Source organism: Aethalodelphis obliquidens, unplaced genomic scaffold (assembly GCF_003676395.1).
Source record: "Aethalodelphis obliquidens isolate GAN/ISIS:26980383/991018 unplaced genomic scaffold, ASM367639v1 scaffold8, whole genome shotgun sequence".
NCBI lineage: Eukaryota > Metazoa > Chordata > Mammalia > Artiodactyla > Delphinidae > Aethalodelphis > Aethalodelphis obliquidens.
The window spans coordinates 64,273,448-64,298,993 of NW_020837952.1; the positions used below are offsets into that span (position 1 = coordinate 64,273,448).

Sequence of the window (25,546 nt, forward strand, 5' to 3'; positions counted from 1 at the left end):
GTCCTGGGCACCGGAAGCCTCCCTGCCTGCACAGGCATCCACGTCACTCTCTCCCTTCAGAAGCATCTTGCTCCTGCCTGACGTCCTGCACTGACCCAGCTCTGCAGACAAGGCCCTCACCCCCCGAGGGGGCGGTCCCACGTCCCTCACTCAGCACTCCCCGCACAGGGCCAAGGCCCCGTCTCGGGACATGCCTGTCCCTGTGCTCCTCGGGGCGTGCTCAGGGCCCGTGACCATGGCCACAAGGGCCCACGTCTGGGAAGGGAGGGAGAGCACGGGGCGGGGTGGTTAGGGGGTTTTCAGGGCGTTTGTAGAAAGATGGCCACAGCTGCAGCCCTTGTCGCCTGTGAAAGCAGAGCCAGGATTTCCTGGGGCAGGAGCTCACTCTCCTTGATGACAGGTGGCCTGGCCGGGTGCCCCCTCCACTGCAGGGCAGGAGCCACTCAGCCTCAGCTAGAGGGCCCATCACCCTCCCCAGCGTGAGACCCCCTAGCTGTTGGCAAGGGCGTGAGGAGCCCAGAACGGCCAAGTGACCATCTCAGCTTCCAGAGAGTAGACCAGTTGTGCCCTTAGGACTGCCCTGTGGACTAAAACCTCAGAAGAAGCAGGACCAGGGATCTCAGGGGTGAGGCCCCCTTGGCCCCTGACTCCCAGGCTGGCGAGTCCAGAGCTGAAGCTGCCCTGCCGACCTTCCCGCGGGACCGTCCGTGAAGCTGGCCGCTCCTGAGTGATGGGTGCCCGCTAAAGCTGTCCTGTCTCGGGTCTTGGCTGTTGCTTTCCGTGATTCTCCGGAACCCCATGGCCAGCGCAGTGGCCTGGGTGCCATGAAGGCACCGGGGCCCTCAGGAGCGCCCCCGGATGGTGGGGCGGGCAGAGCGTGGTGCTTCGGGGAGCGGCGGCGGGGGGGCGGGGGGATGGAAGGCTCCTTGGGCTGAGCCAGCACTGCCCCTGGCCCGTGCGCACCTCTGTAGAGGGCCTCCCTGTCTGCTGGGAGCAAACAGGTCGCTTGTTCCCTTCTCTCCGAGTTTAGCTCCATAAGCAGAGTTGTTGTTTCTAAATGCTATTTGACTCATGAAAGCTGTCCTGTTGTGTGGTTTTATGTTATCTTATGATTGCTTATCTTGGTTTTCCCAGTTTGTTTTTTTTTTTGCATAGTTTTTCAAATTTCTGTAAATGATAGCATCAGTAGATGATGTCCTTGGGGCCTCAATCTGTTGATAGCAATTCAAGTCAGTCCTCACTGCTGGTGGTTTCCTTGTGTGCCTGATGGTCTGTGATTACAGATTCATTTTCATTTGTCTTAATCTCTGGGAAACCCAGGACCCTGTGCTGGGCTTGCTTTCCTCTTAAGGGGCTTGTGTTTGCTTCTGCCGAGAGCAGGGGGTACTGTGAGCCTCACGTCGCAGCCTCTGCCCTTGCTGGCCCCCAGCTCTTGGGAGGCCCCGCTGCCTAGTGTTCCCGTCCTGTTTCAGCTCCTCTCAGCGTGGGGTTTCCTTCCTGCTCCTCTGAGGATTCTTATGCAGGACCTAGCTTTGGCTGGAGGGTCCCTGAATGTCTGCTTCCCTGTCCTGATGGGGGAGGGGGTCTCATGGCCGGCACCCCCTGCTCTTTGCGGTCGATCATGTGTCTCCTTCAGAGGTGGCGGCCTGTCTTGCACACCCTGTGTTCACGAGCCCACACGCCCGGTGGAAGCGTCGGCAGGTGTGCTGCTGGGGGTGGGGGCAGAATAGCGTGGTGACTGAGTCCCTTCCCATCATCTTGTACTCATTTCAGATGCCAGATTTCAGCTCAGATCTGCAGGATGAATGCTTCATGATGAGTTGCTGAATATGAATAGGAGATTGTCCCAAGGAATCAAGTACATAGTATAAAAAGTCAATGATTTGTTTATTTTTAGATTCATGAAGAAGATGTAACCCTTAAACTTAATCCAGAGTTTGAACAAGCATATAACTCTGAACCTATGGATGTGGAATTTACATACAACAGGTAACGCTTCCAGGGACTCTTCCTTCTGGGTGGGCGGCTGTCTCACCTTCCTCGGTCTCTTGCTACCTAGGGGGCGGCATGCGTGCTCGTGGGTTGTGAGCGGGCTCCCTGCACCCGTGTCACATGCCTCTGTGGTCACAGCTTTGTCACCAGCCGTTTGGTAAGCGTTTGCATGTCGGTTCCTTTTTGGATCTTAAGTGAGAATCCGTGGTCCCTCATGTGCCGTCACCACCAGCCGCTCCTCCTCCACCTCACTTGTCACGTGTCACGAGGCGGGGACACCACCACCAGCTGTCTCTCCCCCTCCTCCACCAAGCCCCCACCATTAGCTGGGATTTTGTGTTTCTCTCTCCTTTACTTTTTAAAACAGAAGTTGGTGTGTTTGCGCACAGACACACACACGGGCAAGTGTTTGCGTTAGTTGCAGCTGTTTTGCACTTGCCGCCTGTGGTCTGGAGCTGTGGGTTTGCTGACACAAGGTCTGCGGGCTATGTCCGCAGCCTCCTTGTGCCCCACCGGGCGCGTCTGCCCTCCTGCCAGTGGGTACAGCACTGCCCGCGCTCTGGCGGCTGCTGTGGACGCCCGCTGTCTCCTCGTGCACACCCACCCCCAGGTTTTCTCGGCTGCGCACTTCGGGGTGGGCTCGGGGTTTGGGGGACGCTAATGTTCCAGCTGTACACGTGGTGGCAGAAGTGCCCCAGCAGCTCAGGGTCTGTAATGCCCTCCCGAAACCTGATTTTGTGAAACCCTCGGCGTGTGCCTGCCTGGTAGGCGTGAGCTGTGTCTCGCTATGGTCTTGATGTATGTTTCTCTGACTACTTCTAAGGTCAAGAGTCCCCCTGTTTATTGGCTGTAAAATTCCTTCATCTGTGAAATGCTTCCTCGTGTCTTTTATTGACTATAATTTGATTTTTTAAATTATTTGTAGCTGTCCTTTCTGTATCCTTTATGCTAGACTATTCTTAGATACACCTGTTACAGACAACTTCTCTGGGTTTGTTACTTGTCTTTTCACTTTCTTAAAATATCTTTTGAGTAACAGAAGGTGGTAGTTTTAAGATAGTGGAATTTATCAGGGTTTTTGTATACCAGTGCTTTTCGTGTTTTGTTTAAGAACTCGTTCAGTGTTTGGGCTGCAGCCAGGTTGGAAGGTGTTGCAGGTGAATGGATGGTGCAAGCGTGGAGTTGGCCCTTTTGAAGGGTGTTTGGCTGGGAAAGCAGAGAAGCCAGGACAGAGAGATGAGTGAGGAGGAGGCGCCCAGGGTCCGGGCGGCCTTGCCTGGTTTGCTGCTTACAGTGAGAGGAGCCAGCACCGCTCGTGTGAAGCCAGTGAGGTGGGTGTGGCGACCAGGCAGCAGGAGTGACGCGTGGGGTCGCGGGCTCCGGACCCGGGCCAAGGCCGTGGTCTTTGGCAGAGGCACACATCCTCCATTGTGCTGGGCACACATGAGATGGGAGCCGATGGTGAGTGGGAATTTGTAAGGGCTCCTTGTCGCTCTAGGACGTGAGGTGAGGATGTTCGCAGAGAAAGAAGAGGATGTGGACCTGGGGCGGGGGCGGGGGCAGAGGAAACACTGCTGCAGTCGGTGCAAGAGCCGCCCGACCGAAGGACACGGGCAGGTGGGCGGACGGATGCGCTGTGGGGTGTGAGCCTAGGAAGAAAGTGACCAGGAAGAAGCCAGAGGGCCGTGGGGCTGAAGAGCACTGGGCAGTTTCCTGACCCAGAGTGTTGGAAAGACAGGAAGTTGAGGTCGAGGCAGGATGTCGGAATCTGAGTTCAGAGGGGATGCTGTCTGCAGCCGTCCAAGTGGGGAGCGAGGCGGGAACGAGGGCCAGTGGCTGCTGCTTCTGCACAGAGGGTTTGCTCGCCCCACATAAGTTTTTGGTGGTTTTGCATTGTTACTCAAAATCAGGCGATTTCACACTTTTAAAAATCTGTATTTACCACTTATTTTGACAAACGGAAGGACTGGGCGGCACCGCAGTGCAGCAGGAGGGACAGAGCCAAGAGGCCGGGCCCTCTGGACGGGCGGACGGCTGCACCTTTATGCTACGTGCAGGCATTTTTCCTTTTTAAGAAAGTAGGTTTACTGAGAGGTAATGAACGTAAAATAATCTACGCCTGTTTAAAGTGTACGGCTTGATGGTGTTGACATTTGTACACCCCGTGAAACAAGCTTCACGGTGAAGACTGCAGGCAGGTCTGGCACCGCAGGTGTTTCCTGCTGCCCTTGTCATTCCTTCTCTGCGCCCCAGCTCCCAAGCAGCACACATTAGTTTGCATTTTGTAGAATTTACGTGAGGACCTACTCTTTTTTGCCTGGCATCTTTCACTCAGCTTAATTACTTTGGGATTCAGCCTTGCTTTTGCATGAATTCATTCCTTTTTATGACTGAGTAATGCTCCATTATAAGAACATACCCGAGGTTACTAATCCAGGCATCTGTGGGTGGACGCTGGGCTGTTTGCAGATCTGGCTGTTAGAAGTGAAGCTGCTGTAAACATCCGCGTGGACAGGCATTTTGATTTCTCTTGGGTAAGCGCCTGGCAGTGCCATGGCTGCAGGCGGCAGCAGGTGTACACTGAGCTTCCTGAGACACTGCCAGACTCTCCTCAAGGGGCTGCACTGCTCGTGTTCCCACCGTGCTCCCCACGTGCACAGCCCTGGGGTGCTCGGTGGTTCCTCCTCAGGCTCGGTGTGCAGTGAGGGCTCACCTTGCTGTGATGACCGACGCCGAGCGCCTCCTCCGCTCGCTGGCCGGCACTCGGCCTTCGTGAAGGTGCCCGCTCGGGTCTGTGGTTCACGTTCTGTATCGTTTGCTTTATTGTTGAGTTTTCAGCGTTGTTCACATATTCTCAGTACAAGTCCTTTATCAGGTATGTTTTTTGCAAATATTTTCTCAGACTGTGGCTTGTATTTTCATTTTTAGTAGTGCCTTTTGAAGAGCAGGAATTCTTAATTTTGATGATGTTCAGTTTATCGGTTTTTCTTTCATGGATCATGCTTTTGGTGACGCATTTAAGAAGTCTGCCAAACTCAAGGTCACAAAGATTTTCTCCTGCATTTTTCTCTAGAAATTTTGCAGCTTTAAGTTTTACATTTAGGGCTGTGATCTGTTCCAAGTTAATTTTTACAAGTGATGCAAGGTATGGATTGATTTGGCGGGGGCTGTCCAGTTGTCCCAGCACCATTTGTTGAAAAGACAGACTGTCCTTTGTCCAGTGAGTGACCTTTTCACCTTTTTGAAAACCAGTTGAGGGGATATATGTGTACATATAGCTGATTCACTTTGTTTTGCAGGAGAAACTAACACAACATTGTAAAGCAATTATACTCCAATTAAATTACATATATGAAAATAACATTTAAAATAAAGGTTTATAAAAACCAAAAAAAAAGAAAAGAAAAGAAAGCCAATTGGCCTACGCATGTGGATCTATCCCTAAGCTGTCCATTCTGCTCCACTGGTGCGTCTGTCAGTCTTGCAGCCTACACCACAGAGTCTCGGTCACTGTGCCTTTGTGATAAGTCTTGAAATCAGGGAGGGCACGGCCTCCACTGTGTCCCTCTCTTGCAGAGTTGTAGCTGTTCCAGGTCTTTGGTATTCCCATGTGGATTTTAGAATCCGCCTGTCGGTTTCTACAAAAAGCCTCTTGAGATTCTGATCAGGACGACATTGACTCTTTAGGTCCACTTAAGGGAGAATTGACATCTTTTTTTTTTTAATTGAAGTATAGCTGATTTACAATATTGTTTTAGTTTCAGGTGTACAGCAAGGTGATTCTGTTATATAGTTTGTATTTTTTTCAGATTCTTTTCCTTTATAGGTTATTAGAAGATATTCGACATAGTTCCCTGTGCTATACAGTAGGTCCTTGTTGGCTGTCTGTTTTATGTATATAGTAGTGTGTATTTGTTAATCCCAAACTCCTAATTTATCCTTCTCCCCTCTCCCTTTTGGTAACCGTAAGTTTGTTTTCTATGTCTGTGAGTCTGTTTCTGTTTTTGGTAAATAGATTCATTTGTATTACTTTTTAGGTTCCACATATAAGTGATATCAAATAATATTTGTCATTGTCTGTCTGACTTCACCTAGTACGATAATCTCTGGGTCCATCCATGTTACTGTAAGTGGCATTACTTCACTCTTTATGGCTGAGTGGTATTCGGAGAATTGACATCTTAATATTGAGTTTTCTAACCCTTGGAAATGGTATATCTCTCCATCTAGTTAGGCAGTTTTTCATTTCTTTAGGCAGTGCTTTGTACTTTTCACTGTACAGGTTTTGTATATCTTTTGTCAAATTTGTCCCTGACTCTTTAAATGCAATTGATGTTTGTATATTAATCTTGTATCCTGCCAGCTTGCTAAACTCACTTGATGGTTCTAGTAGCTTTTTACAGATTACATAGGATCTTCTGTGTATACAGTAAAATCATGTATTCAGATAAAGACGGTTTTGCTGCTTCCTTTCTCATCTGGATGCATCTTGTTTTTTCTCGTCTCGCACTGGCTAGAGCCTCCAGAATGGTGTTAAGTAGGAAGTGGCGGGAAGTGGCGTCCTTGCCTTGTTCCTGATCTTAGGCCAGTAGCGCTCACTCTTGAACCATCTAGTGCTGTGTGGGCTGCAGGTTTTTGTATTTGGCCCTGTCAGGTTAAGGAGATAGACTCCTAGTTTGCTGAGATTTATTTAATCAAAAATGGATATGGGATTTTGTCAAATGCTTTTTCTGTATCTATTGAGATGATCATGTGGGTTTTCAGCTTTGGTCTATTAAGATAGTCAGTTACATTGATTGTAAAATCAACTTTGCATTCTTAGAATAAACCCCGCTTGGCCATGATGTAATTTCCTTTTATATATTGTTAGATCTGATTTTCTAAAATTGTAGTAATTTTTTCGTCTATGTTCATGAGGAATATTGGTCTTTAGTTTCTTGAAGTATCTTTTTCTGATTTTGGTACGAGGTAACACTGGCCGCACAGTAAGTTGGAAGGTGTCACCTCCTCTTCCATTTTCTGGGACAGTTTGTGTAGAATGGGTATTATGTTGACAAAAATATTAATCAGTAGTCAATCTAAGAAACAATGAAGAATTTCATTTTAGCTAACCTGAGGATTGTAACCTGGGCGACAGTCTTTCAGAAGCTCTGAGGACTGTTCCCAAGAGGTAGGGCGGAGACCAGTATAGGTGTGATTTGAAGGGGTGTGTGCAGCAAGCACGGTTGGTGGGAGGTCCCTGCTGTTCACACGGAACAGATGCCTTAGCTAATGGTTTTAGTGCTTTTCTGAACATGGGGAGAAGCAGAATACTGGGTTTATAAAATTTTCTCCTGAAAATATCTAACTATCTGAGGACCAGTTCTGCCAGTTTTCCCAGAGCACAAATGCTTCATCCTTATCTTCCCTGAATTCCTTTTGGGATGTACTGTGCAGTTGTTAACGACTTGATTCTTGTAGAACTGGAGGATGGACAACATTTTTTATGTTACAGTCCCCTCCCTTTCAGTCTTAATTTCAACCAAGGTTTGGGAGGCATTTAGTGACCGTTTTGTCCCATGGTGCTAGGAATGCTCATTCCCAGCTCAGATGGGGATTTCATTGCTGGGCCCCTCAGTGTGCTGGACTAGGCCCTGTTAACAGTGTAGCCCAAAGCCTCCGGACCACCTGTCGCTCTAGTCATTTATGGTCCAGGAAATGATTCCCTCTGGTTGCTTCTTCCCACATCTAGAGTTACTCTGCTGCAGTCATTGAGCTTATGGAACTGTGTATTTGGTCAATTGTTTCAGGTCACCTAGTCATCATTATTTTTATCGGGGGCTCAGTCACACATTTGGTAATGCAGGAAGCAGTAATCTTGTTGTTAGGAAGAATAGGAAGAATACAGGTGATAGAGCTGCTAACGCTAATAAGGTCATAAGTATTTAAGCTGAGAACTACCATTCACTGCAGCCCAGAGTCTCCCCAGGTCGTCTGACCTGTCTGTTCTGCACCAATCACTGTCTTTAAGGGAAACGACACATTGGCCTTGTCCATAAAGTCCACCAAAGATGTCTGCACGTGTACAAGGTGAGTGGTGGGTCACCGTGACCCCTCACAGGACTGAGAAAGGAATGTTATCTTCTAAGGAGTTACATGGCTGGCTCCAGAAGGAGAAAAATCAGTCTTTGGTTGAGCAGGTATTTCTGCCATGGGGGAGGTCAGGTTAACACATAACGCAGATGCAGATACACACTAGTCGGAGGGAGGAGGCCAAAGTGCAGAGAACAAGTTTATGTTTAAAGTTTTCTTGTCTTGCCTTAAAATATGACTTTCATCAGTTCTTCCTTAAATGCTTGGTAGAATTCACCAGCAAAACCTTCTAGGTCGGAAGTTTTCTCTGTGGGAAGCTTCCTGACTACAAATTCAGTTTCTTTAGGAGATTAAGAACCTTAGTTTCTTGCCACATGGACTCTGGTAGTGTGTGTGTCTTTACGGATTTGTGCGTTTCATCTGCGTTATCTCATGTGTTTGTGTGAAATTGCTCATGATGTTTCCTTATTGTTCGTTTAGTGTTTGTAGTCTTTGCTGACGTTACCGCTCTCATTCCCAGGACTGGCAACACGTCTGCCCTTTCTTTTCCTGTCAGTTTGGCTAGAGCTTTGTCGGCTTTACTTATCTCATTGAAGGATGGACTTCCAGCCTCATCAGTATTCTCTCGTGTGTCTCTGTCTCTAGTCTATCGGGGTTTTGGGGGGGTGGTTTTGGCTGCACTGCGTGGCTGGTGGGGTCTTAGTTCCCCAACCAGGGATCGAACCCGGGTCTACGGCAGTGAAAGCCCATGTCCTAACCACTGGGCCACCAGGGTACTCCCAGTCCGTTGGGTTTTGCTCTGGTCTTTATTATCCCTGCTGGACCTTTAGGTTCTAAGCTTCTTCCTATCACAGACAGTGAAGCAATAAACATTCTACGTCTTTGTACCGTGATGGTGGGAGAATTGTCATCGTTGCCGTATGGGGTCTAGGAGAGCTTCCTTTAAGTCCTGTCTTCTTTCTGTTCTTTGTCCTCCTTTGGAATCCTCGTCTGTCATTGTGTTAGCTCCCACCCAGCTGCTTTACTTTTCTCTCGTGGCTTCCATCTCCGTGTCTTTGTCTTGTTTTTTGTTTTAGTAAATACTGCTGGTATTTTACCATCTAGTGTCTTGCTGTCCTTTGGATTAATTGTGTTAAGGAATTTTAAGGGTCAGTTTCTGTTCTGAGCTATTACATTCATTTCCTTTTTGGCATTTCTTGAGATAATAATTTTTTGTTCAGCCTATTCAGGAGATGGATATTTCGACTGGATAACTTTCTGTCGAACCTTTCTTATAGGCCCAAGATGAAAAACGTGGTGTTCTGTGTGGTGAATTCCTCCCGTAATGTGCTCCAAGGATTTCCTGGGAAACATTTGGCTCGTGTTTTCATGCTGTTTTCATGCTGTTAGGGGTAAGGTGCTGGGCTGCAAGTTGGCGGGAGTCTGGTTTCCTCGGGCGTTTTAGAGTCTTTGTTATGGTGACTTCCCACTGGAAGGTTTCTTCCTCTTTAATTCATCTGCTTTAAGTTGTCTTTTCTTTCTTGGAGTCACAGCCTTGCTAAGTCCTAGGAGGGTCTTTTCTGGTTGCTGCTCCTCTTGAGTGGAGTTTATTGTATCCCAGGGGTGATGGGGCTGCCAGGAGCCTGGGGACCTGCAGGTGAGGCTCCGGTTCCTTCTGGCCCCGCACACGCCCACAGAACGCTGCGCTGTGGGAGCGGGCCCTGACGGTGACCTGCATTTTCCGGAAATCCGTAAATCCACCTGTGGCCGGAGTTCTGAGGTGGCTTGAACCAACTCTCGTGCCTTTGCTTGTTCGAAGCCAGATGCTCCTTTCTGAGCATTCTCTTCTTTTGTGCTTTGGAGCTTTGGTCATCTTGTTCCATTGAAGGTGGAATTTTATTTTCCATTTTTTGTTCTTTTTGTTGTGTTAAAATACAAGAGAACAGGGACTTACCTGGCGGTCCAGTGGTTAAGACTCCACGCTTCCACTGTAGTGGGCACAGGGGTTCTATCCCTGATCAGGGAACTAAAATCCCGTTTGACGTGCGGCAAAGCCAAAAAAATAAAAAAAAAATGGAGAACAGGCCCACAGTGGAGTCGCTTATACTAAGCCCCACGTCACCAAACTGAGGTTTTACTGAATTGCAGTCTTGGCTGTCCCAGAAATGGAATTGTGAACCAGTCAGCCAGGAACCCCCTGATTAGCACTGGGGGGTCGTCTCCCTGAATGACCCCTGCCGTCCCCTCAAGGACAGTGACCTTTGCCCCAGCCCGCCTTTTGGCCTAAATCCCTCCTTGTCCCTGCTCCCTTCTGCCTGTAGAAGTCTTTCATTTTGAACATCTCCTCAGAGCTCTTCTGTCTGCTAACGGGATGCTTTACTGCCTGATGCGAATCAATTTTTGCTCTAATAAACTTAAATTTTTTTTTTAATTTTATTTTTGGCTGTGTTGGGTCTTTTCTGTAGAGATTCCCCATCTGCTCAACCATTATGTCCATCTTTAAATCTTAAATGTATTTATAACAACTGTTTTCAACTTCTTGTATGCTAATTGAGTGTCTAGTTCATTTCTGGGTCTGTTTCTTTTAACTTTTCCCATGAGGATGCTTCTTATTTTCCTGCTGTTTTGCTTGTCTAATAATTTTTTAATTTATTTAATTTTTTTATTTTTGGCTGCGTTGGGTCTTTGTTGCTGCGTGCGGGCTTTCTCTAGTTGCGGCGAGTGGGGCCTACTCTTCGTTGCAGTGCGCGGGCTTCTCATTGCGGTGGCTTCTCTTGTTGCAGAGCGTGGGCTCTAGGCGCGCAGGCTTCAGTAGTTGTGGCTCGCGGGCTCTAGAGCGCAGGCTCAGTAGTTGTGGCTCGCGGGCTTAGTTGCTCTGCAGCGTGTGGGATCTCCCCGGACCAGGGCTCAAATCCGTGTCCCCTGCATTGGCAGGCGGATTCTTAACCACTGCACCACAGGGGAAGCCCCAATACTTAGCATTTTTAACATGCTTCAGTTTATTTTTTTACTGTTGTTCTGAGTAAATTTCACAGGAGTGAATCTTTACCATCAAAGTTATTTTCCTGTTGATGCAGCTCTGACAGTTCACAGGCTATATTTCCTCCTTTTTCTACTTGTCCACTTTATACATTAAAACAGGAATATTCCCAGAAAGGAAGGCATCCCTGCTGTCCTGACAGGTGTTGAGAGTTTCCTCGTAAAACTCCTGCTGGTTCCTCCAGCCTGGTCTCATGTGAGTGTTTCTTAAGGGTCCCAGGGTGCTGACCCACATCACTCTCTCCCACAGGACCACCAGCAGACGGTGTCACTTCGCACTTGAACAAGTTGTCCACTTGGGCGTAAAAGGTATTAACTTTTGTGGGATGACGGTGTTACATCTTCCCAGAGTATTTTTAGAAGCGTCACGTAAAATTTTGTCTAAACCACAGTCTCTTCATTCATACATTAGAAGTAAAACTATGTGATACCCAGTGTTTTCCTTTCTATTGGGGACGTTCAGTGTTTTCTTACAATTTCAGCTATGTACAAATAGCATGCTTAAGTTATTAAAAATAAAATGATTGCACTCTGCTTTCCCCCCTAAATGTAACTCATTTTTGTACTTACAAATAGACAAGTAAATGGCTTTGTTGCCAAGAATATGCGGTGCTGGCACTATGCTGTAGGTGAGAAGCAGTGCACAGGGCCAGAGAGGAGAGGAATACACAGACATGAATTTCTTCAGGACGAGCTGCCTCTGTTCATCTTTCTTAAGCTTTCCAGTAATGTCTACCTTCTCGCTTTTTCTTGTTCTAAAAGTGTTGTTTCCAGAAGAAATCATTTTACAGTCTCCCCAAGTGACATGGGATTGGAAACACGCACAAGACATCAAAAACCACGGACAGCCCACCTCCAAGGTATTGCTTTATTTATTTTATTTTTTATTTTTTTGGCTGTGCTGGGTCTTCGTTGCCGCACACGGGCTTCCTCTAGTTGCAGTGAGCGGGGGCTACTCTTCCTTGCAGTGCGCGGGCTTCTCATTGCAGTGGCTTCTCTTGTTGTGGAGCACGGGCTCTAGGTGCACGGGCTTCAGTAGTTGGGGCACGCGGGCTCAGTAGTTGTGGCACGTGGGCTCCAGAGTGCAGGCTCAGTAGTTGTGGTGCACGGGCTTAGCTGCTCCGCAGCATGTGGGATCTTCCCGGACCAGGGATTGAACCTGTGTCCCCTGCATTGGCAGGCGGATTCTTAACCACTGTGCCACCAGGGAAGTCCCAAAGCTTTCTTTTTAAGCCATTTTTCTGCATGATTTTTCTAGAATAGGAAAGCCTTGAAGGACCAAACTAAGCACACCCCAGAGGAGCAGCGAGCGGGTGCCCAGGACACACCAGGGCCATGGGCGTTCGCCACAGAGACAGGCAGGCTGGGTGAGTCTGGGGACCAAGCCAGCTCCTGCAGGACTTGGTGGGGGGGGATCTCGGGCAGGCGAGGGGACATGTGTTCTGACCCTCCTGATGGTGGGCTGCTCTTGTCCACCCGTTAACAACCACTCTTAACACCTTGGTGACGCTGCACAGGTGACGCGGGGAGTGGGCGGAGTGGCCTATGCTTTTGCTCTCAGCCGACTATCCCGAAGCAAGTGGCGCTGGGACGGGTCGTGAGGGGACCAGCCGTGACCTCCGCCGACCCTGTCTCTCCCTTTGGATGCAGTCAGCGGAGCCCCGAAAGCGAGAGAGGAGTTTTTCAACCCCCTGCTGAACGAAAACCAGAAGTTGGCGGTGAGGAGGATTCTGAGTGGAGACTGCCGCCCGATCCCCTATGTGCTCTTTGGGCCTCCTGGGACTGGCAAGACGGTGACCATCATAGAGGCTGTTTTACAGGTAATGGTGGGTGGGGACGGGGTCGCGGTAAACAGAGCTGTGTGCTCCTGTCATCGGGAAGCATCGGTTTAAACCATAGATCAGAACGTTGGAAAGAGTTTGAAAAATCCCAGTTGTTTCGTATTTAACAAAGTTTGTTATGTGGCTATAGGACTTTAAGAGCTCATTTCCTACGTTTAGACAGGAGTCGCTCCACTTCAGAATCGAAACTGCACAAGTGTCTGGCGCCTCCACTGAGATTTAAATTGAGTTGTGGACATTGTGTTCAGTGTCCTGCGTCGCTGGGGACTCGGGTCGCCTGTGGGTACCCAGGCCCGGGAAGTTTAGGGTCTGGGAGACGGGGACTCCACCACCTGCACACAGTGGCAGGGCCAGGCTCAGACGCATGAGGGGTGACGTGGGCCCATGCAGCAAGTCCACGTCAGGAGCCCTCATGGGTGGGCTTGGCACTGGCCGCTGACCCGTCCCCTTTTGCCTCCCGTGTGTCCTGGGGAAGGTCTTCCACGCTCTGCCGGACAGTCGGATCCTGGTGTGCGCACCCTCCAACAGCGCGGCCGACCTTGTGTGCCTGCGGCTGCACGAGAGCCAGGCACTGCGGCTGGGCGCCATGGTCCGTGTGAACGCCACCTGCAGGTTCAAGGAGGTGAGCGTCCTCCCCCGACCTTGTCCCAACACCACAGCAGAGCACGAGGACTGTTTCCTTCCTGAAGGTTTAGTGACGTTCCGGGCGTTCCCAGCTATGTTAAATGCTGAAGCTACTCTCTCATTTTTCCCCAGAGGCACAGGTGCTTTTTGGTTCTGTTGGTTTACTATAAACGCTCTCAGTTTGGTTAACAAAAGAGATTGAATCTAGAAAATGTATGTGGTGGTTTTGGGGAAGGATCTGCGGGATTCACTGTTATAGTCGTGGTTCTGGAGTCTGTAAAACATGGACTAAGTTGATAGGAAAACACAAGACGCTTTGATAGAAAGAACAACCTTAGATCAATAGTGAGTCACAGCTAAGAAGTGGCAGCAGGATGAGCTTATCATTCAGAATTCCAGTCAGCTTTGTGACTGTCCAGTGTAAAGAAATGCTCAGTAACCTGGCAGACGGCCTGCCCCCACAGAGCGCCACAGAGACCATCAGGCCGTATTGCAGAGATGGGGAAGACATCTGGAAGGCCTCTCGCTTCAGGGTGGTCATCACCACGTGCAGCAGCGCGGGACTCTTCTACCAGATAGGGTTGAGGTGGGCTCTTGGGGCTTCCTGGGCAGAGGCGGGGAGGAGGTGGTGTGTTCGCGGAGAGTCGGGAGGTACCCGGGGGTGGGGGCAGGCGCCCCAGGCAGCGAGGCGAGGCCTTGCTGGGCAGGACACATGGACAAGAGTGACCCCGGGAACGTGCCTTCTTTAGAGTCGGACACTTCACGCACGTGTTTGTGGACGAAGCGGGCCAGGCGAGTGAGCCCGAGTGCCTCATCCCCCTGGGGCTGGTCTCAGACGTCAGCGGCCAGGTGAGGCTCATGCGCTGTAGTCGCCCCAACCTTGGCCCCTGCGCGCCACACACCAGGGGACTCGCTCATGAGACGGATGCCGAGAGCCGTCCCGTTCGTGTCACAGATCATCCTGGCCGGAGACCCCATGCAGCTCGGACCGGTCATCAAGTCCAGACTTGCCACGGCCTATGGGCTGCACGTCTCTATGCTGGAGAGACTGATGTCCCGACCAGCGTATCTGCGAGACGAAGATGCTTTTGGAGCCTGTGGTGCCTACAACCCCTTGTTGGTGAGCTTGGACCCCACGTGCTTCTTGGTGGGACTCGAGCAGAGGGGCCCACGGGGGAGCTCACCACCCTGTGTCCCCTGAGCCACACCCAGGGGCAGGGCCCAAGCAGCCCACCCTCCTTCTGCCACCACCCCCAAAGTGCACCTGAGGCACTTTCAGCAACTCCACGGTCCCAGGAACTCAGGAACTGCTTCCAGGGCCTGCTGAGGGGCTCCCTGGGGGGCCGGCCCTTGCAGGCAGCGCCAGCCCCTCAGTAAGAGAGCTTCAGTCTGTGTCGCTGTGGGAAACGGGAGGGAGCTCTGGAAGTTTACCTGGAAGAGAAGGCAGCGTGTCTGCGGTCTCCCGAGGTACCGGTGGATGTGCCAGTCCCTGGGTTCTCAGCCGACCTCTGATGACACAGAGGGATGGGCCTCAGGGTCTGCATTGCAGGAGCCCCCAGCACCCTGGAGCTCGGGAGCTTTGTGTCCATGGGGTCCCCTGTTGAGGTGAGCCAATAACATTATCCTCTGGGCTCCCCCAGTATAGAGACAAGGAGAGGTTCCCCTCTGGACTTTGAACAGCAAGCCAGGTACGGTGATCGTGGGCAGATGGTCAGGGCAACTGCCTGGGGCCTATTCCACGTTCCAGATTGTCAGCCACGGGCCCTTTCCCCCTGGAGAACAGGGAGGGCACGTGGGCACAGGGCGGATGGGGCGGCGGGCAGGTGTCCAGGCCAGTACCGCGGGGCCCGGCCCGGCCCAGGGAGAAGCCGGGCTGCTGAGTCAGGTTTGGGGTTTAGATTAGTGTCTCAGAGGCTGGACCTGTCTTGGTGACTGAGTTGAAGTTTGTCAACAGGAGAGTCCTGGGCCTCTGGCCTTCTCACCCCAGGAAGAAGGAAAGACTAGGGTGAACTTCCTGGCCAGTTGGAGGCAGGAAACAAAGCTGTCCTTGCTCCCCGTCTTGGCGCTTCGTCCCCCGGCGCCTCGGGGGGCTGGCTGTGGGTAGCCATCCTGCCTCGGGGCCCAGGGCCCGGCTCCCACCGCAGCCAAGCCAGGACCAGCTCCCCGGGCTGCTCTAACGGCCGGGGTCGTGACACAGGGAATCAGGGTGCAGCTTGCAGACAGCCTGCAGCCCCACACAGGGACACTTTCTCTCCTGTTCTTTTCTGTCAGAGCCCAGTCGCCCGAGGTGGAGGTGCCAAGAGCGCTTCCAAGTCCAGTGGAGGTGACGGGGGCGGGCGTCACAGGCAGGGCCGCCCAGGTGTGACTCGAGGTGACCACGCACCTTTCCCCTGGAGGCACGTCGGGTGCGCGTGCTAGCTTTGGCCCTGGACCTGCCCCTGCTTCCTACCTGCAGGTGACGAAGCTCGTGAAGAACTACAGGTCCCACTCAGCTCTGCTGGCCCTGCCATCCAGACTGTTCTACCACCAAGAGCTGGAAGTCTGCGCAGACCCCAGGGTGGTGACCTCCTTGCTGGGCTGGGAGAAGTTACCCAGGAAGGGCTTCCCCCTCATCTTCCACGGAGTGAGGGTGAGTGTGGGCCGGGCTCGGCAGGAGGGCGACCCCTCAGTGCTACCTGCGGTTACACGTCTCCTGGTTACCATGTGGAATCTGGTGGTTAACCCAGCATCATTAACCCGGCATTTCCTGAGAGCTTGTGGTGGGCTTGCTCCCTGCTGTTCCCGGGGCAGAAAAGCCAGTGAGGAAGGGGCTCTGCCCCTGCAGGACCAGCCCCTCGGCACTCGGGTGGCTGCACAGAAGGCCCCGGAGGGGGGTGGCCCGAGGTGGGCATCGAAGGGGGGCATCCTGAGGGAGTTGACAGGGTCGATCGGGGGCTGGGAGGTGAGCATACCTGAGGAAGCTCCTGCCACCGCCCCACCCCTTCCCCCTGTGATTCGATGGTGTCGAGGGGGAGGACCAATCCTGGGGACAGAGCCTGCCCTCCCCCAGGGCCTCACTGGGTGGGGGATCCCCAGAGGGAGATGTTAGACGCCCGGTAGCGCTCACTAAAACCAGGGAGTTTGTACTGGGAGTTTGGTGGTTAGAAGCCGAAGTCAGGTTTGGCGTGAGCCCCTCCCTCGCCAAACTCTCCTGCAGAATTGGGGCTGGAGTGGTGTCTGCCCGTCCTCTCAGCAGCCTGCCTTCCCGGGGACAGCACTCGGCCCCTCGACGTTTAGCTTGACCCGCTGTGTCAGCGGTGGGCTCGTGTGTCCAGGTGTGGCTTGGGGTGCCCATCCTCTGGATGGGGGCGAGTTGGAGGAAGAGGGGGCCCTGTGGGGAGACTAGCGTGGTCGCTTGGCACGAGGCCTCTCCAGGAATGCCGCTCCCCCAGCCTCTGCTCGAAGGCTTCCCCAGGTTTCAGGGGCAGCAAAGCAGACGCGGTGGGGGCAGCAGAGCAGTCAGCCAAGAAGGGGAGGTCTGCCCGAGAGCACCCACGCTCCCAGTGGAGGGCCTGGCCTTGAGGAGAGGTCAGCTCTGCCCACAGCAACCCACGTGTTTCCTGCAAACTACGTAAGGGTCACAATAGGCTCATTCGCGACAAAAACTGGGTGTAGAAGGGAGCAGTAAATGTGCAAAGACGTTGTGTAGAAGGAAGTGGAGACTCGAGGCCCACGGGGCAGCCTGCCATGGAGCTGTGGGGACGGAGGTGCTCGCTGTGGGAAGAACGGAGGCCAAAAAGGCTACCTTATTTAGTGGGTATTTCTTGGGGCCTGACTGTGTACTGGCTCCATTCTGGGCCCCCAGAAGAAAATGAGGGTGAGGCCTCTGGGGCTGGGTTGCAGGGAACAGGGGGGTCCACTCCCACCGTTGGAGCAAAAGGGCATTGTCGTCCGTTGTTTCGAGGCTGCAGCACTGCCAGGGCCCTCGCTCCCCCACAGGGCACTCCATCCCTGGAATGAGACCTCCAGGTGTCACCTGTATGCTCCCCTCGTCAGCCCCTCCCCCAGAGCTCCAGAAAGACCCCCATCTCCCTCACTGCTCTGTCCCCAGCCCAGGGCATCTCACAGAGGGGCCCAGTCGAGGGGGCAGCTGAGCCCCAGGAGTGCCCAAGCGGGGCTGGGCCCAAGGCAACTGGGGTCTTGTCCTAAAGGAAGTGCGGCCGGGAGCCGGGAACCTGCGCCCAGACGGCAGGGCTGAGTGGGCAGCGTGGCTGCACCCAAGCCTCAGATTCTGACCGTCTGGCCTGTTACAGGAGAGGCAGCAGCCTTTGGTCTAACTGGAAAACCAGCTTTGGACTTTATTCTCACCTGTTTTCTGCTTCATTCGTCTCAGCTTTATCTCTGCTCCTCCCCTCGCTGACTTGCTCACCTTTCCTTCGCTTGTTGTAGTTCCCACGAGGCGGGCGCGTGGCCCCTGTGCTCCTCGCAGGGGCTCGGGTGGCCACGCCCCCCAGCTCTGCCTTTCCACGCGCGTCTTCGTGTCTGTCGAGGTGCTTGAGACTTTATTTTCCCTTTTGACCCAGGAGTTCTAAAGAAGTGTGTTTCCACGTGGTTAAGGATGTTTGGGTGACCTATATTTTACTTCTGAGTGTATTAGGTTCTGATCAAGAACGAGGGCCTGTAAATTCTGCTTTTAAAAACTTGTGGCCACATAGGTATCAGCCGGCCGGCCGCCTCCCCCGGGCCACGAGGTCTGCTCTTGCCAGGACACACGGGCATTTTGGCAGGGGGTGGGGTCCCGGTTCAGAGACGCGCCCAGCCAACCCTCCTCCCCTGGCATCTGTGCATCCAGAACGAGTCCTTACTGCTGAGCATCCGTCTGTCCTGCTGGACCGCAAGTCTGCACGAGAGCAGCGCTCCTCTGTCTCTGCTGAGTCACCACCCTGACTTCTCCCTAGTTCATAGACCCTTCAAAAGCTCCTATCGAGAAAATGACGTTTTTGTGATGGACGTGCCATTCTCTTGTCTTCCTGCTAACTCAGGGCGAGGAAGCTCGAGAGGGGCGAAGCCCATCGTGGTTCAACCCTGCCGAGGCCGTCCAGGTCATGCGCTACTGCTGCCTGCTGGCCAGAAGCATCTCCAGCCAGGTGTCCGCTGGCGACATCGGCGTGATCACGCCTTACCGGAAGCAGGTGTGGGTCTGCCCCAGCCAGCTCCTCTGCGCCTTCCTGTCTGTGGGGTCTGAGGAAGGAAGTTGGACACGGCTCTCTCTGCATCTGTACAGCCGCTGTGCCTGTGCCCCAAACGGGGTGGGAGGACGGGGGCTGGGGACACGTGGTGACCTCACCTCGGCGCGCATGCGGTCACTGCGTGTGAGAAGGCCCGTCCCCTGGGCTGAGGGAGCTGCCTCTGGCCCGCACCCTCCAGCCCCTTGTGCTGGCGGGAGCTGAGCTTTTGTCCTTCTCACAATTTCAAGTTGCGTCTCCTTTACTAGCACCTCTGGAGACCTTCACACACCCCCAGTCTTGCTCAGCTCATCAGCTGCCCCCCCTTCAGGACCGTCCCCCCGCCGTCCTCTCCCTCCTGGCTTTCCTGTTGTGGCCACACAGCCTGGTTCCTGTCATAACCACTCAGGCCCCGGGGGTGGGATCCTCTGGACGGCGCTCTCTCCCCGCCAACCCCAGGAGGCGCTCTGGACCCACCCCCACTCTCAGCACAGGGAGTCCTCGCCTCTTGACACAAAGCCCTGCTCCTGGGAGGTGCTGCCCCGGCCCCGTACACCGCACCTGAGATCGGCATTTGTGCTGTGAGCGGCTTAGAGTTGATGAGCCGAGATCAGGGGTTGAAAGGCCATGGGGCTCAGTGGTTAACGTTCAGCTTACGCTGTAATATGTAAAGAAATGGTCAGATTTGTGAAATTTTATCTTTGATCTCATCTCCTTCGAAGGTGGAGAAAATCAGAATTCTTTTGCAAAATGTTGATCTGATGGATATAAAGGTTGGATCCGTGGAGGAGTTTCAAGGGCAAGAGTATCTGGTTATCATCATCTCAACTGTAGGTACCCCTGTCCCAGGGGCCTGCGCCAGGCTGGCTGCTGTGCGGGGCCTCCCGGGGGCAGGAGGGGCCTTGGACCATCACCTTGAGCAGTTAACTGTAGGGTGTTCTTTTTAAAAAAAAAACGAAGTACAGAAACCCAGGAAGAAGTAGTTAAATGTTGGAGAAGGAGGGCTGGGATGTTGAAGGGGCGGGATTGGCAAGGAGCCTGCGGGCCGGGAAGGTTGGCTCGGCTCTCAGAAGTCTGTTCTTCTCTTTAAAATTCCCTTTATGGACAGTGCGTGTTAACTGCTGGCAGGTTGGGGAGTTCAGGTAGGAGGAAAAGCAGCGTTGCCTCAAGCCCCGCACCGGAGGTCACCCCTTGGCGTGTGGAGTGCCCCCTTGGCTGTAGGCAGAGCGCCGGGAGGCCTGCTCCTCACCCATTGCCTTTCTCTTCTGTGACCACAGATGGAGTCATACTGACGCTGAACGTTTTTAAATGCTTTTTATATATTGAGTTTCTTTGCATACCGAAAAATTTTAAACACTATTTTTATCCATCTCTGGGTTTCTTAGGTGCGGTCAAATGAAGACATATTTGAAGATGATAGATATTTTTTGGGATTCTTGGCCGACTCAAAAAGATTTAATGTTGCAATCACCAGACCCAAAGCCTTGCTGATTGTGGTGGGAAATCCTCATGTTCTTGTCAGGGTGAGCTGGGGCCCAGGGCTCAGGGAGAGGGGCCCAGGGGGGCAGCGGGATGGCTGTCAGGTGCGAGCCCCGCCCCTTTGTGTGTCGTCAGGATCCGTGTTTCGGGGCTTTGCTGGAGTACAGCATCACGAATGGGGTGTACACGGGATGCAACCTGCCGCCCGAGCTGCAGCCCCTGCAGGAGTGAGCACTGCCGTCTCCTGCCCCTGCGGGCCCTGCCCCTGGGCTGCAGCCACCCTCCACCCGGCCCTGGGATGACATTTGGGGTCAGTGCCTCCTTCCTTTCACAGCTTAATGAGCAAACTTCAGTGCCCCTCGTAAGACCACCCTGGGAAGAGGGGGCTGCCGCCCCCCCCCCCCACGGTGGTCCCTGAGCGTGAGCCTGAGCTGTCATGGGGACCCCGCTCACTGGACCCCGCATTTCCAAGTCTGCTGCCATGGCCGGGTGTGCGGCCGCCCCTCTCTGCCCAGCAGAGCCCCTGCTGAGAAGCAGTGGCCAGAGGCCACGTTCCACACCCCGAGGGACACCATCTGGGCTGCGGCCTGCCTAGTTTCCAGCCGTGGCCACAGGCCTGAGACCCCTGGTCTGATGTCTGCTCTCGCTGCTGTCAGCTCCGCACGCAGCCTGTGCCCACCCCTGGGCAGTCTCTGCAGCTGTCACCGAAATAAATGCTTGAGTGGGACACTTGCGTGGCCTCCGCATCCAATATTGGGGTTGGCGGTCAGGCTTTCACATGGCCTCCAGGCCCTTGAGCCACGTTCAGTTCACACGCCAGCTGTGTGAAGCCTGGGGGCTCCGGGGCTCTTTGCCCAGAGCTGGGCCGGCAGGGCAGGGGTGGGGGTCAGCATCCTCCCCGCCCTGCATCCTGGTGCAGCTGGGCGGGGCCTGTATCCGAGCCTTTGGAGGCCACAGGCAGGGCCACAGAGACCTTCCCGTGGGTGCTGCAGAGGTGGAGGGTGTGGCGGGAGGGACAGGGCAGACAGTGTCCGCACCAGGGTTCCCAAGGCCACCCCAGGACCCTAGCACCCCCCGTGACGGGCTGCCCCCGCCCCTGCTCCTCAGGGCCTTGTCCCTTTGTCGGCAGCTGTGAGCACTGCAAATGCCGTCTCCTGGCTCACAGGTGGGGAAGTTGAGGCCCCGGTGGCTCAGCCTAGAGCCCACAGGGGCCCCCGGGCCTGGGGTTGGGTTCTCCTAACTGCGGACACACCACAAATGGCCGCTGTGGGTCAGTTGGTGGGGGAATGGCTGGGTTCAGAAACAGAGCCAGTAGCTTGTCAGGACATGAGAAGGTTCTGGCCTTGACCGCCTGCATGGGCTGCCAGGACGGTTGTCAGGTCACCCTGAGCAGCCTCGAGCCCCACCTGGCAGAGTCTGAGTGGAAGTCGGTCCCACTGAACCCCCTCGGTCTGCACCTCCTGCCCACTTGCCACCTGGCTCTGCCCCCCTTGGTCTTCTCCATGGCCGAGTCCCAGTCCAGCACACCCTGCTTTGCCGTGCCACCCGCTCCAGAGCAGGGTCTTGGGGGCCGGGCCTCTGACACCAACGGGTGACAGTGGAGACCTAGAAATTCCGGGGGTGGGGGGAGAACCAGTGTTGGCTGAGCACACGCGGCTGGGTCCCACCCTCCATCCTCCGTGGCGAGTAGCGGGATTTGGTCACCACCACGTGCCAGGGCAGGAGCGGCAGGGGCTGCAGGCAGTAAGGGGCTGGGCGGGCCGGGGACACCTCAGCAGGGTCCCAGAGGTGTCTCTGGGGCGGCAGTACTCGGGGCACACCTGTGTGCCAAGGGCAGGAGGGCACTGCACAGCCTGGCTGGGCCAGAACAGGCAGGAGCCCCCATGTGACCTTTGGATGGGGATGGGGGCCGGTGCCCAAGCAGGGACGTCTGCTGCCTGTGGGCAGAAGCACATGGTGCCTGCCCTCCAAGGGTCAGTCTGTGGGAGGCCGAGCCACCTAGACCAGCATGGAGACCTTGTGAAGCAGAGGTAAGAGGCGCCACAGGGGACTTGCCTGGTGGCGCAGTGGTTAAGAATCTGCCTGCCAATGCAGGGGACATGGGTTTGAGCCCTGGTCCAGGAAGATCCCACGTGCCGTGGAGCAACTAGCACGTGTACCACAATTACTGAGCCTGTGCTCTAGAGCCCGTGAGCCACAACTACTGAGCCCACGTGCCACGACTCCTGAAGCCTGCGTGCCTAGAGCCCGTGCTCCACAACAAGAGAAGCCACCACAATGAGAAGCCCACGCACTGCAACAAAGAGTAGCCCCTGCTCGTTGCAACTAGAGAAAGCCTGCGTGCAGCAATGAAGACCCCACACAGCGAAAAAAAAAAAACACCGTGGGCAGGTGTGGCTGCACAGAGATCCCCTAAGTGAAACTTGGAAATTGTGTGTCCTGCCCCTCGTTTGTAAGTTATCCAAGCTTTTTCTTCATTTTTTAAAGTTGCTCATGCCCAGCATGTTGTAACTGTTGCCATTTTAAAGTAGAACAGTTCCAGCAGCCTTTTCAGCATCTCCGGCAGATTCAAAATGCCATTGCAATTTGACGCTCGCCCTCGTCCACTTAAAAAGGACCCCAGCAAGCTGTCCTTTCAAAGCTGTAATTGTCATGTTATTCTTCCTTCCCACAGAACTGCACCCCAGTGCAGAATGTGCTGGGTTGGAAGTTATGGCGTCACAGAGGGTCTGTTCTCCCGGGCACACGGTGGGCTGTGGCCCGCCGCCCCACCCAGCCCCGCGGGGCCAGCTGAGAGCTCTGGCCAACGAAGGGCCAGCAGAAGTGCCGCAGACTCGAGTGGACCAGCTCCACCTCCTCCACCAGGTGTCTGGGCGCCCCAGGGCGGCGGCTCCAGTCTCCAGAGTGAGGGGGCCGGTGGGGCAGAGCTCCTAGCCCACCTGCTGTCCAAGCGTGGGGTGAGATGACCCTCCGCCGTGTTGTGCCATGGCCTGTCCTATCCAGCACCCTCGGCTGCTCCCAGACAAAATACCTGCAGTACATCGAGGGGGTCGTTTGTCCTAATCTGTGAGACCATGAGGCCAGACCTGGGAACAAAAACTTCCTCTGTGTTCTCAGAATCGTTAGGTACGTACTCAATCAACACGATGCACAGACATTGCAATTTTCGTAACTGAATGTGGAAGTAGAATTGGAAATGCGTCAGTTGAGCCTCCCGTCTTCAAGGGCGAACATTACTTGGGGTTCGCCCAAGTGATAAGACATGGTTCGAGCGTTAGGCTTTCTTCCTATTTTTCGTCTTCATTGATATGCGAGCTGATAAAACGTCACCTAAATAGAGATGAGAATGAAGGTTTTACTGTAATAATGTCCCTCAACCTTCCAAAGCCCTTCCATGTGTCAAAAGCCACATGTCAATGGATCAGCACGAGAAAGGGCAGGCTGCTCCCCTAATGCCATCCTGCCCCAGAGACAGGATTTGGGGAGAGTAGCCTCCCAGTCTGGGCTGGCCGGGGGTGAGGACCGGAGCAGCCCTTGCTGTCCACCCATGCCCAGGCGGCAGGGAGGGTGGAGCTTGGAGACTCTGCAGGGTCAGAACCCCTGTCCAGGTGTCACCTCCCCACCCAGGCCCCTCTCTGAGATGAGGACAGCGTCAGAGGGGCTGCCGTAATGGGGTAGGGGTGCAGGGCCGCCAGCTCCAGCTGCGCCCTCTGTCCTGTGGGTCCTGTGCGCTCGTCCTGCCAGCATCCGCCGCGCACCCGCTGTGCTCCAGTGGCACCTCTGCCACCTGCCATAGCCACTTGCCAATTCTGAGAGCACGTGGAGACCAGCGGTTTTTCTCCTAACCAGACTAACCAACTGAAATACACCTCAGAAAGCGGCGGCTGTTTGCAGCGGAACTACTACAGGGTGTCTTGGAAGTAACCTGAGGAACCAACGAGACGCTACAGAGAAACGATGGTTCTATCACACGAGGCACAGAAGACGCAAGTAAATGGACGGACGTGCCCTGTCCACGCATGGAACAGCCTGAGGCAGCGCAGACTTCACCTTCCCATCCTCCAAATGCATACGGAAAAGGAAAGGCCATGAATACCTAAGTCATTAAATGAGGGAAAAGGAGAATGTGGGGGGCCTCCAACAGCATGTGGGATCACGGAAACGTGCTGCTGCAGGGGAGAGGCCAGCCCTGACTGGAGGTGTCTGGGTTGTTGGGGATGGAAGCAGCCCGACTCCCTCAGTGAGCAGTACACAGGTAGAACGGGTGGGCGTCGCCCAGAAACACTGGTGAGTCTTCAAAGGCACAGCGACCCCCGGACTTCCCTGGCGGTCCAGTGGCTAAGAGTCCGCGCTCCCAATGCAGGAAGCCCGGGCTCCATTCCTGGTGAGGGAACTGGATTCCGCCTGCATGCTGCAACTAAGACCCGGCGCAGCCTAAATAGATCATCCTGGACTGGGGCACGAACCCGTGTCCCCTGCATCGGCAGGCGGACTCTCAACACCTGCGCCACCAGGGAAGCCCCGGATGAATTACTGAGTGAAGTTGAAACTCCAGCTATGCTAAATGTTTTACAAAGAGCACGTGTGTATCCTATTACAGTGGGATGGGGACCTTTTATGAAAGAGTAAGAGGTGATACAGCGAGTCTTGCAGGCAGTCTGCATGAAGGTGGCAGCTGGGCTCTGCGCCAGAGACCGAACCTAGGAGGGTGCGAGAGGGGTGGTGCCTGAAGGTGGGCACGGGGGTGTCGGAGCGGAGGGGGTAAAGGTCAGGAAGATACGGGCACAGGCCGACCGGGAGAATGCCACTGACCAAGGCAAACGGATGGGGTGATGGGGAGGAGGTGCAGGGCTAGAGAGGCCGCGGGACCGCGTGGAGGTGACGCGGGGTGGGGGGGGGGGGCACCGGGGCGACGGCTGCCGTGCACAGGCCGTGAGGAGACGCCCCGCAGCGTCCGCCGGCCGGCTGCCCTGCGTGGGGGGCGGCAGTCCCCCGTCTGCGTCCGCAGCAGCCCGGGTGGGTGGGAGCCTCAGCGCCCACGGTGGCGGCCAGGCTTCGGTAGAGAGCAGAGAGCGGGTGCGGGAGGCGGACGAGGAACCCCCCTCTCCGCGGGGCGGCTCCCGGACGCGGGGCTGGAAGACGGGGGCCCAGGACGCGGCCGGCCCCACCGCAGCTCCGCCGCGTGCAGCCACCGCCGACCCTCGGGCGAGGGGAGCCCCCCACTCGGCCTCCCCCTCCTCCCTGCCCTGAGGAAGAGGAAGAACCAGTCATTGTTCATTCATTTTATTTAAATATTTTTTGCCAAGTCATCACCGG

The 25,546-nt window shown here is 54.3% G+C and overlaps 1 protein-coding gene across 2 annotated transcripts in view; it reads left to right on the top strand.

Moving 5' to 3' along the window:
• Window positions 1–20,959, top strand: part of MOV10L1 (Mov10 like RNA helicase 1) — a 32,404-nt gene extending 11,445 nt beyond the window's left edge. For both annotated transcript variants that reach the window (XM_027108059.1, XM_027108060.1), the window contains 14 exons: window positions 1,898–1,989; window positions 11,333–11,391; window positions 11,845–11,942; window positions 12,341–12,449; window positions 12,733–12,902; window positions 13,399–13,545; window positions 14,012–14,133; window positions 14,297–14,396; window positions 14,503–14,667; window positions 16,003–16,176; window positions 18,569–18,718; window positions 19,474–19,581; window positions 20,137–20,274; window positions 20,366–20,959. In XM_027108059.1, coding sequence (XP_026963860.1) covers window positions 1,898–1,989; window positions 11,333–11,391; window positions 11,845–11,942; window positions 12,341–12,449; window positions 12,733–12,902; window positions 13,399–13,545; window positions 14,012–14,133; window positions 14,297–14,396; window positions 14,503–14,667; window positions 16,003–16,176; window positions 18,569–18,718; window positions 19,474–19,581; window positions 20,137–20,274; window positions 20,366–20,461 — 1,728 coding nt within the window. In that variant the 3' untranslated portion in view covers window positions 20,462–20,959. The remainder of the gene's footprint in view (window positions 1–1,897; window positions 1,990–11,332; window positions 11,392–11,844; window positions 11,943–12,340; window positions 12,450–12,732; window positions 12,903–13,398; window positions 13,546–14,011; window positions 14,134–14,296; window positions 14,397–14,502; window positions 14,668–16,002; window positions 16,177–18,568; window positions 18,719–19,473; window positions 19,582–20,136; window positions 20,275–20,365) is intronic.
• Window positions 20,960–25,546: the final 4,587 nt, after the last annotated feature.